The 18,837-nt window shown below is 36.7% G+C and overlaps 3 protein-coding genes across 7 annotated transcripts in view; all 3 read left to right on the top strand.

Moving 5' to 3' along the window:
* The first annotated feature begins 179 nt into the window (after positions 1-179).
* LOC111477113 lies at positions 180-2,618 on the top strand. Of its 4 annotated transcripts, none has more exons than XR_002717205.1 (5): positions 180-372; positions 487-644; positions 800-886; positions 2,031-2,103; positions 2,197-2,618. XR_002717205.1 is itself a non-coding variant. In XM_023121112.1 (5 exons), the coding sequence occupies exons 1-4, from the start codon at positions 321-323 to the stop codon at positions 2,099-2,101; spliced, it is 303 nt and encodes a 100-aa protein (XP_022976880.1). In that variant the 5' UTR covers positions 180-320; the 3' UTR covers positions 2,102-2,103; positions 2,197-2,618. The 4 variants fall into 4 exon arrangements, 2 of the variants coding, with proteins under 2 accessions (XP_022976880.1, XP_022976879.1); XR_002717204.1 differs by having other exon boundaries at positions 180-451; positions 552-644; XM_023121112.1 differs by having other exon boundaries at positions 552-644.
* A 3,188-nt stretch (positions 2,619-5,806) lies between these two features.
* Positions 5,807-7,291, top strand: LOC111477085 (NAC domain-containing protein 2-like). Its single transcript, XM_023121056.1, has 3 exons — positions 5,807-6,015; positions 6,098-6,372; positions 6,476-7,291. Exons 1-3 carry the CDS (start codon positions 5,856-5,858, stop codon positions 6,974-6,976), a joined length of 936 nt encoding a protein of 311 aa, XP_022976824.1. The 5' UTR covers positions 5,807-5,855; the 3' UTR covers positions 6,977-7,291.
* Positions 7,292-10,826: 3,535 nt separating this feature from the next.
* The window catches only part of LOC111477002 (protein CELLULOSE SYNTHASE INTERACTIVE 3-like), an 8,800-nt gene continuing 789 nt past the window's right edge, over positions 10,827-18,837 (top strand). Inside the window, exons 1-7 of one of the 2 annotated variants that reach the window (XM_023120901.1) lie at positions 10,827-10,977; positions 11,221-11,435; positions 11,871-11,969; positions 12,185-15,245; positions 15,640-18,184; positions 18,287-18,741; positions 18,821-18,837. The exon at positions 18,821-18,837 is cut by the window's right edge and continues 100 nt beyond it. In XM_023120901.1, coding sequence (XP_022976669.1) covers positions 11,908-11,969; positions 12,185-15,245; positions 15,640-18,184; positions 18,287-18,741; positions 18,821-18,837 — 6,140 coding nt within the window. In that variant the 5' untranslated portion in view covers positions 10,827-10,977; positions 11,221-11,435; positions 11,871-11,907. Of the gene's footprint in view, positions 10,978-11,220; positions 11,442-11,870; positions 11,970-12,184; positions 15,246-15,639; positions 18,185-18,286; positions 18,742-18,820 lie in introns of both variants that reach the window. The other variant, XM_023120902.1, reaches the window with a different exon arrangement.

Below are 18,837 nucleotides of genomic sequence, written 5' to 3'. Positions count from 1 at the left end.
TTGAGTTCGAAGAAAATAGAAATTATAAATTGGGCCGTCAAATTCATTCGTTATTATTTTTTTAGTTTAAAATTTCCCGCTAAAAAATTGGGTTTTCTTAATTGGGCTTTTATCGTAGAAAAAACAAAGCCCATTCACAAAATGGGCCGCATGTCCAAATCTTCCAAACTCGTCTGAAGCGCTCAACAACCGCTGCTCTGGCCAAAATCCGGCACGGTGGAAATGAGACACCCTCCGCCCTCCATTCTTCTTCCATCTGCTGTTCTTTAAGCATTCTAATCGATGTAACTGTTTCATTTTAAATTTCTCTCTTTCTGCGTATGTTCTCCGAAATCGATTATCCGATCACGCTCTGGCGTGCAAATCTCATCTGTGAGTGAAAAATACTGATGATTCATACTCCTTTCTACGATCGTCTCTTCTAGTTATGATTGATATTGTTTCCATTAAGGTCTTGGTTGTTTTCTTTGTCATCTTATTTCGCAGGAGATTTTTGTTTTTGTTATGATTCATTAGTTTTTAGTGAGTGCTGAATCTATACGACGTTATAGGTAATGTAGCCAGCTCATTGGCCTCTGGTTTTTCTCGGCCATTGGCGAAGCATTTGGATCCTCACTTGATTTTCTCTCTGGAAGGACCTGCAGGTTGGTGCATTTTTTTTCTGTTTCTTTTGATTTTCACATCATGTGGCCTCTAACCGTAAACTTAATCATCTACCTGATTTTGTCAGGTTCTTTGCTTTTCTTTATTGAATATTGTTACCTGATTTTGTCACTGCTCGCACATGTTCCCATTTCAGTTTGTGGATCAACAAGGGATTTCATAGAAAATTTCTGCGTTGCCGATTTGCTAAAGATGGGCATGATCTTGATTCTTTCATACTTTGGTGAGTGAAACAATTAAGTTTTTATGTCAGTCCCTTGGTATTTGTAATATGCTGGAATTTCTCTGTTTTCCATGGTTGGGAGAAAACAGCCTTGCAGCTTAAAATCTTGCATATTTCAAGCACTCTTAGTTTACATCTGGATCATATTTTATTACAACCAAAGATATAAAACCCAAGCTATGGGGTTTATCGATTGATCCTTGATGTTGATGTCGAACCCTTCGATTTCTGGATATATCGACGGATATTTAATCATTGATTACAACTATTGACTATTAACTTCCTAATGTACCAGACCCGCTTTTTTGTAGAACATTTCTAGTTCAATAGTTGAAGCTAATTTGATATGGTATGGAAGCATGCAATTGTTTCTTCTACGTTTTGAATTGTATAGTTTCATTTCTCTCAACATTTATCTGTCAAATTAAAGTTGCTAGCATCAATAACTTACTGGTTTAACGATAATGGCAATTAAGTTCATTTGTGAGTTGTAACGAAGAATAGGTTCGTGCATCTCCTATGCATGTATTGCCATTTATTTGGTTCATCTCTCATTTATTTGGCTCATCTCTCATTTATTTGGCTCATAACTCTTTTGGTTATCTTCCTTTGCGAGAATCATCTTGATTCATGTATAACATTAATATTACAATGCCTGTATAAAGGTTTGTCTAGCATTGTTTTCAGGCGTGGAGTTATTGTTATTTTGTATTTGCTTAGAAGCAATTGGGAGGAACTTTGTAAGAGAGACTTTGTAGTGTGAGAGTGATAGAGATACACTTGTTAACACTTTGGTTATAGTGATTAGCTACCACCCATGGATGCAAGGGAATTTCTTCTCTCCGAACCACATAAATCTTTGTCTTTTTGTTTAATTTCTGTTTGTGGGTGTGTGAGTATAATCGATCTTGCTTCCACTTCCGCTACAACAATAATGATAATGGCAACTAAGTTCATATGGTATGGGATGATGCAGCTATTTTCCCTGTGTTATGGAATGTGGTAACATCTAGTTATCAGATCGAAGTTGGTTATCAGCTTATGACTTACTGATGTAATTGTAATGGGATTTGGGAATACAATCTACTGTTTGTCCCCTAATAATGCCTTTTACTTCTTTACCTGGTATGACTCTAAATCGTAGGCTCACAAGATCAAAGGAAACTTCTTCGGAAAGGGATCCAAATCCAGTTTAGATGTTTTAGTTACAAGTGATGGTGAGAATTTATGTGCATTTGTGTTTGTTGATTATTACATAGAACATTAGTTCAGTGCTTGAATTTGCTCTTTCTTTTGGGGATTGTATGCAGGTCTTTTACTCCTATGTTTATTACATAAAGTTGGCGTCTTCGGCGAAAGTGAAGAAGGAAAACGTCGGCATGGGTCAACAAGCGATTCGAGCAATGTCCCCAAACATGTCGAGTCGAGAACTAGCAGACGGGTGTCTTGTAGATGGATGAGGAACCACAGAGGTTTTCAAGTTAGAACGTCATTGTGGCCAAAAAGTCATGGAATTCGCGTAAGGAGCAGTTGAGTGTTGGTCTATGGTAAGCACAGAAGAAAATCTGTTGAGGTTGGGACTCATTTGAATGAGATTCATAGCTTGGGGATGTCTGGATCATCCAAATTTGTGCATAGAGAAAGACAATATAGAAGAGGAAGGCAAAGATGTTAGCAGCTGGCTGGGATTTGTTCAAGGTATACTAACTGTAATAGTATTTTTTAATTTTTTTTTAAATAGAATATTAATTAAATTTTTTAAATTCGAAATTATATTTTTTAATCACTATTAAAAGGTATTTTTAAATTAAAATACTAACATTTTACTAATTTTGAGATATTTTTTAAATAATTGCCAAATATTACTTTCAGGATATTTTTATTAATTTAATATATATTATTTAATCGCTTACATGATTTTGATATATTTGGAATCTTTTAGATAAGTTGATATAAAATATATATATTTTTTTTCTATTATGAATATTCTCTCAATAAAAAATTTCTATAAAAAAAATTAATTAATAAATTCTCGAATTTTCTAACCAATAATAAATTTATTTGACGTAATTAATTAAGCTAATGTCCAATTAATTTACTAATATTATTATTATTTAAAATTTTCGAACTCTATTCCTGAACAACGACGGCTCATTTTTTTCTAAGTCCATTTTCCCGGCACTTTCTTTTTATGATGAAGCACCTTAATTCAGCAGCCTTCCCAAACATTAGTGATGCCTAAGTATGGTCCCAACACTTAGACTTGGAAGTAGACACGAAATTTCCTCCTAATTTTCATTACAATAAAAAAAAAAACATTTAAAATTACATATTCATTTTAAATATTTATCTAAAATTCTAACTTATATTATGTCTCAAATTGGTCAAAGTCTTTTGCTTGGTGGATTCAATGAACTTCCCCAATTATTATTATTTTTCATGCCTAGTTGATTATTAAAATATATTTTTTAAATTATTTATTATTAATATGCGGTTTCAAGTTTTCGTTTTGCATTGAAAAAATATGTATTTTTGTATTAATATTTTATTTAATTAACGAAAGTGGTTTGATTACATCATGATATGGGAATTAAAATAATTGCAATTTGATTATTAGTAAAAAAAAATAAATAAATAATAATAATAGAATTAGCTGTTAAAATTTTTTTATGCCATATTGCATTAAAAAAAAATTGGGAATTATTATTATTATAATTTAATTAGTCGAGATTATATAACTTTCGAGTATTAGAGATAAATATTAATTTTGTTTGTAACGGTCTAAGCCTCTTGTAGCTATCAGATATTGTTATTTTTTATTTTTCCTTTTGGTTTTCCCTCAAACTTTTAAAAAAGAAGAGGTTTCCACACCCTTATAAATGAAGTGTAACCACTCCCTTCGAGAATTAGTGTCTTCGTTAGCACACCACCCGATATGTGGCTCTGATATTATTTATAACATCTCAAGCCCACCGTTAGCAGATATTGACCTCTTCTGGACATCCCCTTAAGGTTATTATTACTTCATTTCCTTTTTCAGCTGAGGTAAGATCTCACCGTTTTATTTTTCATGATGTTTTTTTTTTTACATTTTTTAAACTAAGATAAACACTCCAACACTTGATTAAATTTACAGCTTAATTTAATAAAAGTTAAAATGTTATTTTCGAGCCACGATGAGATCAAGGTCAAATCTCATTGATTCGAGTTTTAACTTTTAATATTATTTTTTTATTAAATTCCAATTTCATTACCTAATTTGATTTGATTGGCTCATCGAATTTATTATTATTATTTATTTTGTTTTATAAAGAAAAAAAAAAGTGGAATAACGTGTTTTTTTCCTTAAATAAAACAAAGTTGCAAATTATTAAAACTCACTGTAATTAGTCAAACTCAGCTTAACATAGTCAACAACTTTATTACTTTAATTTCAAAATTAATTTTAATTTTTACTTTTAATAAAAATGACAAAAACGATATTCTCATAATTATTAATTACTCGACTTAATAAAATATCATATAATATCCTAAAATATAATATAATCACATGGTTGGGTGCGTCATCACTCATTTATAAATTAAAAATTAATTTAATAAGCTCCAAGTGATATCAACGTGCACCTACCTACTGTGACAAGTCATTTCAGCTTGTACGGTTTGTCAGTCCTTCCTATTTATTTTAATGTCACAGACCAATGAGATCCTGCCACGATTGCGGCAGAATTGCAGTTCAAGAGACGGGTGTTGGTATTTGAATCACTGTCACGGCAAATTATGCAGGTCACCGTCATCCTCGTCATAGGCCACGTGTCGATCACGTGGAAGTGAATAAAGAGATTCGCATTATCTCGTCGTTGATATAACATTCGTGACCACCACTTGGTAATCTTCGTAAAAAGTAGATGACGTGTCGTTATTTCATTGGTCTGTGTTCATAATTCATCTAACGGCCACCGAAAGCGCTCTGAATTTCACGCGTTTTTTTAAATTTTGTTTCTATTTTTAGTATTTACTTCCAAAAGGTTTTTGTCGTGTGTAATTAAAAAAAAAAAAAATATATATATATATATATATAAATTATTAATAAACATTTAATATTTTCAAATAAACTTCACAAAAACCATATATTCTATTCTTTCTATATTTATATATTAAAATTTAGTTACTATATTTTCAATAAATCCTACTTTATTTTAAGAAAATAAATAATATAGTATTTTTTTAAAATTTGTAAAAATTATTCATGATATATTTATTCAATAAAAAAAATTATCATTTTTTAATAAATTTATATAGAATTAAAGTTGAATATTTTCATTAAATATTTAATGAAATTATATGTATTAAAATATAATCATATTTAATGTACAACGATGGATTTAACATTTTTTTAAAATATTTTAATCCATTTTTTCTTTAAATAAAGAAAAATAATGCTTTAAAAATTGAAATGTGGTAATATATTTAGGTATATCATAAATTTTGAAGTAAGTTGACACCTACCCAAAATGAATAAATTAAAATGGTTTGGATAAATCTTATCCGACTGAAATTCAACACGTGGAAATCAAGGCTGGCGTGTCGTCTCTATCTACCGTTAAAACAATCGGCCGACTTAACTCGTGATCTTTTCGTAATCGTGCCGAACTCACAAAAGCGGTCCCAAAAAGACCCGATCCGGATGACGTAACAATCACTACAGTCCAAAACACATGTCGTAAGTAATGACCAAATCATCCCCCCCAACACCACTGCCACGCACGCGCTCCACTTTTTAATTTGCCACGTGTCGCGCATTGGACCACGGGAGGTTTTTACCGCCCACGTGTCTTCTAGAAACTCCGTCCTGAATAGTCCACGTGTCCCTTTTTTAGTCTATAAAACTCGCCTGTTTCTCCTGCGTTGCGAGTTTCAAGCGTCGGAGAGGAAATAGCTCTGAGAGAAATCGAAGAAGAGAGAAGAAATCATGGCCGTTGATTTGCAGTTGCCGCCGGGGTTTAGGTTTCATCCAACGGACGACGAGCTTGTGACGCATTACTTGTGCCGTAAATGTGCGTCGCAGCCGATTTCTGTGCCGATTATTGCTGAAATTGATCTTTATAAATACAATCCGTGGGACTTGCCTGGTAAATTTTTTAATTTAAATGAAATTAGTTCAAATTCATCGTCTTCGAGATCGGAATTCATCGGCGATTATTATTATTACAGGAAAAGCTTTGCACGGAGAGAAGGAGTGGTATTTCTTTTCGCCAAGGGACCGGAAGTATCCGAACGGTTCAAGGCCGAACCGGTCGGCTGGGAGTGGATACTGGAAGGCGACCGGAGCTGATAAACCGATAGGCCGGCCGAAGACAATCGGGATTAAGAAGGCTTTGGTGTTTTACGCTGGGAAAGCTCCCAAGGGTGAGAAAACCAATTGGATCATGCACGAGTACCGGCTCGCTCACGTGGACCGGTCGGCTCGCAAGAAGAATAGTCTAAGGGTATTTTTACATGACTTTTTTTAATTAATAATTATAAGAAATAGATATTTAATTACAAAATAATTTAAAGAAAATAATTAATTATTTTATTCTGATTTTGCAGCTTGACGATTGGGTACTCTGCCGCATATACAACAAAAAAGGCTTGATCGAGAAGCAGCCGCCGCCACCGCCGCCGCCGCCGCCGCAGCAGCACCACGTTTCTATTAATCGGCCGGAAATGAACACGATCGGATATATAGAAAACGAGGATCAGGAGGAAAAGCCTGAAATTCTGAACGACGGAGCAGTTTCCGGCCGAATTCTGTCTCCATCGCCGTCGCAGGCTCCGCCATCGTCCGGCGTAGTGAACGATTTTATGTATTTCGACGCGTCCGATTCGATTCCTCGTCTTCACGCGGACTCGAGCTGTTCGGAACAAGTGGTGTCGTCGGAGTTCACGTGCGAGGTTCAGAGCCAGCCGAGATTGAAAGACGAGTACTCTGGATTTCCGTACAATTACATGGACGCTTCGATGGAGAGCGCTTTCTGTGCTCAATTTCCGACATTAAATCAGATGTCGCCATTGCAGGATATGTTCATGTACCTTCAGAAGCCGTTTTGAATTCGACATGTCGAATTGAATTTGATTAAACGTCGGATTCCGGCTTCGAAAGCTTATCATCGGTCGATGACAGAGCCGCCGTCGAATGATTGCATACAGAGTGTCACCGTGACGATGAGATCTAAATCCGCTTACTCGGCGGCAGAAGCGGCGGCACTGGCGACGGCGCCGGACTTTTGAGCCGAGTTGTAACGAAGCGACGAGCGAGTTTAGCACGTGTGTTATCAATGTACATATTTGCTTACAATATTTATGTTTTTATTCTCGAAATTAAAAAATAATAATATTCTAATTTGTATGTGAATTTACATAAAAGGACAATCTTGTAGCTATACAAATTCCAGAAAAATTAATTATTTTCTTAAAATGTTAAATTATATATTTAGTTTTTAAAAAAATTTAGCTTTGAAATAATTTTAAATATAAAGGCTCATTTCATGCATTGCATTACGGTGCGAATAGGCCCATAAGGCCCAATACGTTATAGGCCCAAAAGGCCCAATATGTTGTATGACGACGACACAAGGTTTTGCTCCTATATTCCCATGTCCCTTTGTTTGAGGAACACGTTTATTTTCGGATATTTTAATCCTCGAACTTTTAAAATGTCCATTTTATATGGTAGTGGTTAAGAAGAAGACGAGGCCGATAAACTAAAAGACTGAAGTAAGTGAAAGCCGAGCGATTCTCACAAATGTAGACTGAAAGATATTGTCTTATACTGGACAAGACGTGGCGGTCTTCGACCGAGGAAGGAGTTTCATGCTACGTATTAAGAGAGCTCCCCTCAGACAGTCTCTTACAAGTTAGGTTATTATCAGTACTGTATTAAAAGTTAAATATTAAGTGATAAAATTAAAATTATTATTTTTTAAAAAATTTAGATATTTTGGAAGTTAAAATATTAAACAGATTTAAACCCAAATTTAAATATTATATGAATTATTAATGCTTATCTTGTTATTTTTCTATTTAAAAAAAACAAAAAAAAAAAAACAAAAAGGAAAACATGGAAAGATGTATGGTTCAGGGAATTCGGAATTGTCGCAATTGAGAGAGAAACGATGCCGTTTTGTATGACATGGGCCCCACAATGTTTTCAAACACTCGACAGGACATCCCTTCTGAAAAAAGAAAGGGCCCTTCTTCCCTCCTGTGTTTGGTTTCTTCTCATTATTTTTCTCCATTTTGCTTCATTCCCTTTTGTTTCGGATGAAATTTCCTCTATCTGCTAATTTAGGGAATGATCATGAGTTTATAATCAAGGAATACTCTTCCCATTAGTACAAGAAATTTTAGGAAAGCCCAAAGCAAACCGATAACAGCTTATGTTCAACAATATTATATTATTGTGAAAAGTCGTGTTCATCTAACATGATATCAGAGTCATGCCTTAAACATAACCAAATGTCGAACAAAGAACTCAAAAAGAAAAGAGACGTACTTTGTTCGAGGGGAGGTGTTTGATGAAAGTTCGTATGAGGAGTCATGGTTCCTAATATGTTATCAGAATTATGCCCTAAACTGAATCCTCAAATGATATCAAATCTTACTTTATTCGAGAGGAGGTGTTGGAGATCATGCCCAAAGCAAATCCATTGTTTATCTAACATTTCAATTTTATTAAAAAATTTAAAAACCCGAGAATAGATGAATGGATTGGATCAGGTTGTAAATTCTGTATTTCGGATCAGTCTGACTCGAAAAAACTAAAAAAATAAATAAAAAAATAAATAAGAAAATGTTGGAAGGAGGGGTATTTATATTTATTTTATTATTTATTAATTTAATATTTAGAGAATAAATTTATTAAGGTGGATGAATGTCCAACATTGACACGTGCTATGGGATTCTCAAAGATTCAGAATGTTAATTCAGTTTCCGTGATCCAAAAAATAAAAGAAAATAACGGTTATATTTGTTCATTCACATCTTTAACTTATGTCTCATTATTAATTATTTAATTATTAATATTTTTTTTAGGAAATATTTATAAACAATATTGATTCAATTTATTGTAGATTGATTATGCTGCCTAACTATAATTAGATGGTAATTAAATTTCAATAAACCAAATAATCTCATTAATTTGTGCTAATTTTAATGTGGATTGATTTGTAGATAAATGATTATTGATTAAATTATAAGTTTAGTTATCGACTTTTAAATTTTGTGATCATTTGTCTAATTGGTCGTTTTATTAAATCTGATAGTATGCTGAATAATAGATCTTTGAATTTTTTTAATTGTGCCGGTGAGATATCATATTGGTTGGAGAGGGAAACAAAACGTTCATGATAAGGGTGTCAAACCTCTCTCTAAGATACACGTTTTAAAACTGTGAGACTGACTGTGATACGTAAGGGGTCAAAACATAGAATATGTGATGTCCCACATTGGTTGGGAGGAGAACAAACCACCATTTATAAGGGTGTGGAAACCTTCTCCTAGCAAACGCGTTTTAAAGCCTTGAGGGGAAGCTCAAAGAGGACAATATCTACTAGTGGTAGATTTGGGGCGTTACAAATGTTATCAGAGCTAGACACGAGACAGTGTGCTAGTAAGGACGCTGGCCCCAAATGGGGGTGGATTTGGGGGTGGTCCCATATCGATTGGAAGAAGGAAAGAGTGTCAGGGAGAACGCTGGGCCCTGAAGGGGGGTGAATTGTGATGTCCCACAATGGTTACAAATGATATTAGAGTCAGACATCAACAGAATAACTACTAACAGTGAGCTGAAATTGTTACAAATGATATTAGAGTTAGACATCGAGCGATGTGTCAACGATGGCACTGAGCCTCAAAAGGATGGATTACGAGTTACGTAACGGGCTACCAATAGGTTCAATCGAAGTCCGTGCAAATTCAAAAGTTTAATGGTTTTGGTTTACATTACGATGGTATCTGTTTAGGGTCCGCTAGATCTTGACCACATGGGTGGTTCATATCAATGATTTCCCCTCTTAATTCTTGATTTTATTGTCACCATTTAAGTCTTTGTTTGGCCATGAAATTATTATGGTTTCAAAAGTAATATCACCATTCTTTGGGGGTGTCAATGCAATATTAAAAGTCCCTTTAGTGAGGTAATAAAATAATAATATAGTGGTTAAATTAATTATCAAGCAAAGTGTTTTTTTTTTTTTTTAATTATTGGTGAAATGGAATAATTTATGTAATTAATTAATTGTCAATTGGGCAATTAATATGACATTATTACTTGCAAAGCTATCTTGTAATTATTCTTATTTTTATTATACTTCTTTATCCATTTTAAATTTTAAAATACCCAATTTTTTTTATTTAAAAATAAATTTATATTGACATCGTATNTAAAAAAAAAAAAAAAGCTGAATGAGGAAAAAAAAATATTTTTGTATTATTGAAATAAAAAAAAAAATTATGGAAACTTTGCCCATCCCTAATTATTTGTTGTTTATTTAAGTAATTAAAAAAAAAAGAAAAACGTGGTGAGCCCATTAATATTTTATAATTTCCACCCATTAATATTAATATATATTTTTTACCCTATAATAAAATTATTAGATATATTAAATTTAAGAATTAAAATTGTAATTTAACTAAATAAAATAAAAAAAAAAGAATAAAAAAAAGAGGGAAGTGGGGGCAGCTTTTCCACTCTTCCAACCGATTTCCAATCACCCGCGCTTTTATGACAATTCCATTTATTTATTTATTTATTTATTTATTTTTCCAAAAATTAAAAGAATAAAAGAAAGAAAGAGACACTGAAGAGGAAATAATTAAAATTAAAATTAAAATTAAAATTAAAATTAAAATTAGAATAAGAATTAAAAAAAAAAAAAAAAAAAACTGTACACATAAACACATGGAGGAGTGGAAGCGAAAGGACTGAGAGACTGTGAGGCTGCTTCTTTCTCTCTCTTTATTTCTCTCAGGCTGCCGTTTTTTTTTTTCCTTTTTGATTCGGGTCTTACTCAGAGAGCCAATTCCCAGTTCATCAGTAGCTCCAGATTGAGGTACATTTTCAATTTCCGAATTCTGTTTGCACTTCGAAAATGACGTTTTTCTTGCCCTAGATTCTGTGACGCTGCCTCTGATCCGATCTCCGTACTTTATTTTATTCATTTTTTGTTTTTTTAATCTTTAATTTGCTTAATTTCTTCTTCTTTTTGTTTTTTTTTAAGCAATTTTGTTACTGGAATTGGGAGATCTTTTACTGATTCGGCTTTGATCTGCTTGCTGTGGCTGCTGTTTTGCAGTGGGTTCACTGTGGTCTTGGTTTGTCGGTGAATTATTACATTCAAGTGAGGTTGCTGCTTTTTGGATTTTGGAGGACATTCTTTGGCTGTTTGGAGATGGATTTGAATTGAGTAATGTGATAATTGAGGTTTTGATGCTTCTGAGTCGGAAGAAGCGGCCGAGGACGTGTTGTGGAAGGGGGAGGTTTTTGGGCATCTGCTTATTCGACTACTTGGTTCGTGTTCGTTCATTTGGGTTTTCTTATTGTTTTGTTTGTTAAATCGTTCTGCAATTTTTTTTATTGCTATTGAGCTGAAGTTCTACTTGTAAGGTCGAGATGTCTATATGGCCTAATTATGGATCTGAACTTACTGACCTCCAAGATTGTTAAGCTTGGCTATCGAAGAGCAATTTTGGGAAGTGTGATGCAGCCTTCTGCATTAAGAAGATCAAACATTGAAAATCTTTTTACATTTCTGGATTTGGGATCTACAGAAGGGCAACATTTTTGATCTCTTACCCTGTGTGCATGTGCGTCTTATGATGTTTTGGGATTTGGATTTTGAGTTATTTCTGTTAGAGATTTGTAGTTAAACTCGTTGATGTGTTTATCACTGATTTGTATGAAATAAGTTGAGGAGTTTTGAGGTTTTATGCTTTCAACTTGCAGGTGAGCAGGGTGAAATCTGAGGCAGTGAATTCATGAAATGTCGAGGTCCCCTGTTACAGGAAAAATTGAGTCCCTATCACCGTCTACTTCTAGCCCTCGGTAGGTTTCGTTTTTTCCCTTATCCTCTATCCTTGTTTGTTACAGTTGGTTGGGCTTATTAATGAAAAATATGGAAATAGATTAACGCAATGTTCATAGTTCACTCGACTATAGGTTCGTGCTAATTATCAACTACTGGTAAAATGTATTTTGTTCTTGTTAGAAGGAGCCTTATGGTTCTTAGATACTGAACGTGGATGAATTCCAATTATCAGGGAAAATAATGGAGCAGCAAATATGGATGATCCAGAAACTACAATGGCTACTGTTGCTCAGCTCATTGAGCAACTTCATGCAAGTATGTCTTCATCAAATGAGAAAGAACTTATTACAGCACGCCTTCTTGGAATTGCTAGAACACAAAAGGATGCTAGAACACTTATTGGTTCTCATTCTCAAGCTATGCCTTTATTCATCAATGTCCTCAGAAGTGGGTCTTCTGTAGCGAAAGTTAATGTTGCTAGAACTTTGACCATTCTATGCAAAGATGACGAACTACGCTTGAAAGTGCTTCTTGGTGGATGCATCCCACCATTGCTCTCACTCTTGAAATCTGAATCGGTCGAGGCTAGCAAGGCCGCAGCTGAGGCAATCTATGAAGTTTCTTCAAGCGGGCTTTTGAATGATCGTGTTGGTATGAAGATATTTGTCACAGAAGGTGTGATACCCACATTATGGGACCAACTAAATCCAAACAATAGGCAGGACAAAGTTGTAGAGGGATTCGTTACTGGATCTTTGAGAAATCTTTGCGGAGACAAGGATGGTTATTGGAAAGCCACACTTGAGGCTGGGGGAGTGGACATCATTGTTGATCTTCTCTCTTCTGACAGTGCGGCAGTTCAGTCAAATGCAGCTTCTCTCCTAGCACGCCTAATCTTGGCTTTCAGTGATAGTGTAGATAAGGTTATAGAATCTGGTGCCGTGAAAGCTTTGCTTGGGCTTGTAAGTAAGAAAAATGATATTTCTGTCCGCGCAAGTGCTGCTGATGCACTGGAGGCTCTCTCATCAAAATCAACTGAGGCCAAAAAAGCAATTGTGGGTGAGGAAGGGATTCCAGTACTTATTAGGGCTATAGTTGCCCCTTCTAAAGAGTGTATGCAGGGTAAGCATGGTCAGTCTCTGCCAGAGCATGCAACACGAGCACTGGCTAATCTTTGTGGTGGGATGTCTGCATTAATACTTTATCTAGGAGAACTGTCACTGTCCCCTCGCCTTTATGCACCAATTGCTGATATAGTTGGAGCACTTGCATACACTCTAGTGGTTTTCGAGAAGTCCCGTGATGAGGAGCCCTTTAATGCTACCAAGATAGAAGATATTCTTGTAACGCTACTGAAGGCTCAGGATAATAAGTTAGTTCAGGAGCGTGTCCTTGAAGCTATGGCTAGTCTATACGGTAACATATATTTCTCAGAATGTCTAAATCATGCAGAAACCAAAAAGGTGCTTATTGGACTTGTAACCACCGCTGCTCCTGATGTACAAGAGTACCTAATACCCTCTCTGACTAGCTTATGCTGCAATGGGGTTGGCATCTGGGAAGCCATTGGTAAGAGAGAAGGAGTTCAGTTACTTATATCATTATTGGGGTTATCAAGTGAGCAACATCAGGAGTATGCTGTTCAGTTGCTGGAAATCTTGACTGACCAGGTAGATGACAGCAAGTGGGCTATCACTGCTGCTGGTGGAATTCCTCCATTGGTTCAATTATTAGAGACAGGTTCCCACAAGGCAAGGGAGGATGCAGCTCATATTCTGTGGAATTTGTGCTGTCACAGTGAAGATATTCGAGCCTGTGTTGAAAGTGCCGGTGCCATCCCAGCATTTTTGTGGCTCTTAAAAAGTGGTGGATCAAGGGGCCAGGAAGCGTCTGCTATGGCACTTTTAAAACTTGTCCAAACTGCTGATTCTGCTACTATAAATCAGCTACTAGCTATGCTCTTAGGAGATTCTCCAAAAGATAAGGCTAATATAATTCAAGTTTTAGGTCACGTGCTTACTATGGCATCATATGAAGATTTTTTTCACACAGGTTCTGCAGCTAATAAAGGATTGAGAACACTTGTTCAAGTTCTTAACTCTTCAAATGAAGAAACTCAAGCCCATGCTGCTTCTGTTCTAGCAGACTTATTTAGCACAAGGCCAGATATTTCCGATAGTCTTGCAACTGATGAGATTGTAAATCCTTGCATGAAGCTCTTGGCCAGCAATACTCAAGTTGCCACTCAATCAGCTCGGGCATTGGCTGCCCTCTCCAGGCCCAGCAAGACAAAAACAATGAATAAGATGTGCCATATTGCTGAAGGGGACGTCAAGCCCCTGATTAAGTTGGCTAAAACATCTTCTGTTGATGCTGCTGAAACTGCAGTTGCTGCCCTGGCCAATCTTCTGTCTGATCCTCAAATAGCTGCAGAAGCTCTAGCAGAAGATGTTGTCTCAGCTCTAACGAGAGTTCTGGGAGAAGGAACTCCAGTTGGTAAGAAGAGTGCAGCTCAAGCCCTTCATCAACTGTTGAGCCATTTTCCACCTGGTGAAGTGTTCGCAAGCGAAACCCAGTGTCGTTTCATTGTCCTTACTCTAGTTGATTACATAAGGTTTATGGATCTGGATGGGAATAATGTTGCAGATGCTTTAGAAGTCATTTCACTCTTAGTTAGGACCAAGCTAGGAGCTAGCTTGTCTTATGCACCCTGGTCTGCCCTTGCTGAGGATCCTTCCAGCTTGGAACCACTTGTGTACTGTCTTGCTGAGGGACCATCTTCACTGCAGGACAAGGTGATAGAAATTTTGTCAAGAATGTGTGGAGACCAACCTGTTATTTTAGGTGATATGTTAGTTGCTAGATTAAAATCACTGGACTCTCTTGCTAGTAAAATAATAACCTCTTCAAGTCCAGAAGTAAAGTCAGGAGGGGCTGCATTACTTATTTGTGCTATGAAGGAGCACAAACAGCAGTCAGTGGGAGCGCTTGACTCGTTTGGATGTCTGCAACTGCTTATACATGCCTTAGTGGATTTGATCAAGCAAAATTCTACTTATTCCTCTCCAGACGTTGAACTTAGGACCCCTAGAGGTTTCATGAAACGAAGTACTTTCCTAGATGGAGATAGGTTTGATGCTCCTGATCCAGCCACAGTCACGGGAGGAACTATTGCCCTCTGGTTGTTGTCAATAATTGCTTCTTTTAATGTGGAGAACAAGGTCGCTGTTATGGAAGCTGGAGGACTTGAGGCCCTGTCTGACAAACTTGGTACCTATACTTCAAATTCACAGGCAAGTAGTTTGTTAACTTTTCTTGTCCACTCCCCTTAGAATCATTATTTATTTCAATTACATCAAATCTAAACTTCTTTGTTCTTTCAAACCAAAAGAAAGTGGCAAAAACTATTTACAAGGAAATGTCTTTCCTCGTAAATAGTTTTTGCCACTTTCCGTTCCATCACCTCTTATGGAGTAAGAATAACAACTTAAAGTGAACATCTTTTGAACAAAATTAGCATTGCTAGGGTATGCAGTGAATATTGAAATCTGCTGGAGAATGGTGATGGGACGTCTGCTTTTATCAAAGCCTGAATGGTGCACGTACTTATCATGAAATGTCTTGCTGCTATGATTTTCCTTTTAAACTGAATTCTTATAGATTTGATATGTGGTGTCATTGTAACAGGCGGAATTGGAGGATATGGAGGGTATATGGATCAGTGCCCTGCTCCTCGCTATCTTGTTCCAAGATGCAAGTGTTGCCTCATCCCCTGCAACCATGAGTATCATACCTTCACTTGCCTTTCTAGTAAGATCTGAGGAGGTGAATGATAAATTCTTTGCTGCACAGGCAATAGCAAGTCTTGTTTGTAACGGTAGCAAAGGAGTAAATCTTGCCATTGCAAATTCTGGTGCAATTGTTGGGTTAATTTCTCTGATTGGGTTTGTGGAGTCGGATATGCCAAACCTTGTTGCTTTGGCAGATGAGTTTTCTTTGACACGGAAACCAGATCAAGTTGTTCTTGAACGTCTATTTGAAATTGAAGAAATTAGAATTGGGTCAACTGCACGCAAAACTATACCTCTTCTAGTTGATCTTTTGAGACCATTACCAGATAGACTCGGTGCTCCTCCTGTGGCTGTTCAGCTCTTGACGTGTATCGCCGATGGAAGTGATGCAAATAAATTAATGATGGCTGAAGCTGGAGCTGTAGATGCTTTGACAAAGTACCTGTCTTTGAGCCCTCAAGACTCAACAGAGGCCATAATATCTGATCTATTGAGAATTTTATTTAGCAACCCTGATCTTATTCGTTATGAGGCATCGGCAAGTTCCTTGAATCAACTTATAGCTGTCCTACGTCTGGGGTCAAGAGGTGCAAGATTCAGTGCTGCAAGGGCCCTTTTTGAACTTTTTGATTGTGAGAGTATTAGAGATTCCGAGCTAGCCAAGCAGGCTTTCCATCCATTAGTGGACATGCTCAATGCCACATCAGAAAGTGAGCAAGGTGCTGCTCTTGCTGCATTACTTAGATTGACATCTGGATATTCTTCAAAAGCAGATTTCTTGAATGATGTGGAAGGATCACCGCTCGACAGTTTATGCAAAATTTTAACATTGTCGTCATCCTTGGAGCTGAAGACAAATGCTGCAGAACTATGTTTTGTTTTGTTCGGTAACATTAAAGTAAGAACAAATCCAATCGTCTCTGAATGCATACAGCCACTCTTATTGCTGATGCAGTCAGATTCAAGTGCAGCAGTCGAGTCTGGGGTATGTGCACTTGAAAGATTGTTGGATGATGAACAACAAGTAGAGCTCACTTTACCCTATGATATTGTGGACCTCCTTGTTAGTTTGGTATCTGGAACAAATTATAGATTGGTTGAAGCTAGCATCTGCTGTCTCATAAAGTTGGGAAAAGATCGGACTCAACTCAAAATGGATATGGTTAAGGTTGGGGTCATCGATAATTGCCTCGAGTTACTTCCAGATGCACCTAGTTCATTATGCTCCTCAGTGGCTGAATTGTTTCGCATTTTAACAAATAGTAATGCAATTGCTAGGAGTTCAGATGCTGCAAAAATAGTGGAACCTCTATTTTTGGTTTTGCTTCGTCCAGACTTCAATTTGTGGGGGCAGCACAGTGCCTTACAAGCTCTCGTAAATATCTTGGAGAAGCCGCAGAGTCTTGTGACTCTAAAACTTACTCCTAGCCAAGTTATTGAGCCTCTGATTTCATTTCTTGAGTCACCATCTCGTGCCGTCCAGCAGCTTGGCACCGAGTTATTATCTCATCTTCTTGCACAAGAGCATTTCCAGCAAGATATTACGACTAAAACTGCAGTTGTGCCACTTGTACAGCTTGCTGGGATTGGAATATTGAATCTACAGCAAACAGCTATAAAGGCATTGGAAAAAATATCCACTAGCTGGCCCAAGTCTGTTGCCGATGCTGGAGGTATTTTCGAGCTTTCGAAAGTTATTATACAAGATGACCCTCAGCCTCCTCATGCTCTCTGGGAATCGGCAGCCATGGTTTTGTCAAACATATTACGATTCAACGCTAAATATTATTATAAAGTTCCTGTGGTTGTTCTTGTGAAAATGTTGCATTCAACTGTAGAGAGCACAATCACGGTCGCTCTCAGTGCTTTAGTTAATCATGAAGGTAATGATACGTTAAGCGCTGAACAGATGGCGGAAGCTGGTGCTATAGATGCCTTGGTGGACCTTCTAAGATCTCACCAATGTGAAGAAGCATCTGGAAGGTTACTTGAAACTCTATTTAATAATGTCAGGGTGCGAGAGATGAAGGTTTCCAAGTATGCAATAGCACCATTATCACAGTATTTATTAGATCCACTGACCCGATCGCAGCCTGGTAAGCTTCTCGCAACGTTAGCTCTGGGAGATCTGTCACAGCATGCAGGACATGCAAGAGCCAGTGATTCGGTTTCTGCCTGTCGTGCATTGATAAGTTTGCTTGAAGATGAAGCAACAGAAGAAATGAAAATGGTGGCTATTTGTGCTTTGCAAAATTTTGTCATGCACAGTAGAACAAATAGGCGAGCAGTCGCTGAAGCGGGCGGAATATTGGTTGTTCAGGAGCTTCTTTTGTCTCCAAGTCCAGAAATCTCTGGTCAGGCAGCATTGTTGATAAAGTTCTTGTTTTCTAATCACACATTACAGGAATATGTATCAAATGAGCTCATCAGGTCTTTGACAGGTAGTTTATGCATGGAAGTGTAGAATCTCTCTATTTTTTTTATGCTCACATTTGGCTTCTAAATATGAAAATGAGTTGTGCATTGAATGTTTTATTATGCAGCTGCGCTAGAGAGGGAATTGTGGTCTACTGCAACTATCAATGAAGAGGTTTTAAGAACCTTGAATGTGATATTCACCAACTTTCCTAAACTCCATACTTCTGAAGCTGCTACTCTTTCCATACCTCATCTGATCGGAGCTCTAAAATCCGGTAACGAGGCAGCTCAGGAAACCGTGTTGGATGCCTTATGTTTGCTAAAGCATTCCTGGTCGACCATGCCAATCGACATTGCGAAGTCTCAAGCTATGATTGCAGCTGAGGCCATTCCCATACTGCAAATGCTGATGAAAACCTGCCCTCCTAGTTTTCATGACAGAGCAGATAGCCTTTTACATTGCTTACCAGGTTGTCTGACTGTTATTATTAAACGAGGGAACAACCTAAAACAGACGATGGGAAGTACAAATGCATTCTGTCGATTGTCTATTGGGAACGGTCCTCCTCGACAAACAAAGGTAAGTAAACTAGAATTTACATAATTTTCTGTTGTGATTTGTGGCGTTTAGCTAAAGTTGATTTCTGGGCCATGGCCAGGTTGTTAGCCATAGTAC

The sequence above is a fragment of the Cucurbita maxima genome, unplaced genomic scaffold, assembly GCF_002738345.1.
Source record: "Cucurbita maxima cultivar Rimu unplaced genomic scaffold, Cmax_1.0 Cma_Scf00003, whole genome shotgun sequence".
NCBI classification, from domain to species: Eukaryota; Viridiplantae; Streptophyta; class Magnoliopsida; order Cucurbitales; family Cucurbitaceae; genus Cucurbita; species Cucurbita maxima.
Note: the sequence above shows the minus strand (reverse complement) of the source record. Positions and strands in the feature narration are given on the sequence as shown.

Coding starts and splice junctions, on each gene's coding strand:
- LOC111477085 (XM_023121056.1), top strand. CDS start 5,856: ATGGCCGTTGATTTGCAGTTGCCGCCGGGGTTTAGGTTTCATCCAACG. Junction 6,016..6,097: donor CAATCCGTGGGACTTGCCTG/GTAAATTTTTTA, acceptor TTATTATTACAG/GAAAAGCTTTGCACGGAGAG. Junction 6,373..6,475: donor GCAAGAAGAATAGTCTAAGG/GTATTTTTACAT, acceptor CTGATTTTGCAG/CTTGACGATTGGGTACTCTG.
- LOC111477113 (XM_023121111.1), top strand. CDS start 321: ATGTTCTCCGAAATCGATTATCCGATCACGCTCTGGCGTGCAAATCTC. Junction 373..551: donor CTGGCGTGCAAATCTCATCT/GTGAGTGAAAAA, acceptor ACGACGTTATAG/GTAATGTAGCCAGCTCATTG. Junction 645..799: donor CTCTCTGGAAGGACCTGCAG/GTTGGTGCATTT, acceptor TTCCCATTTCAG/TTTGTGGATCAACAAGGGAT.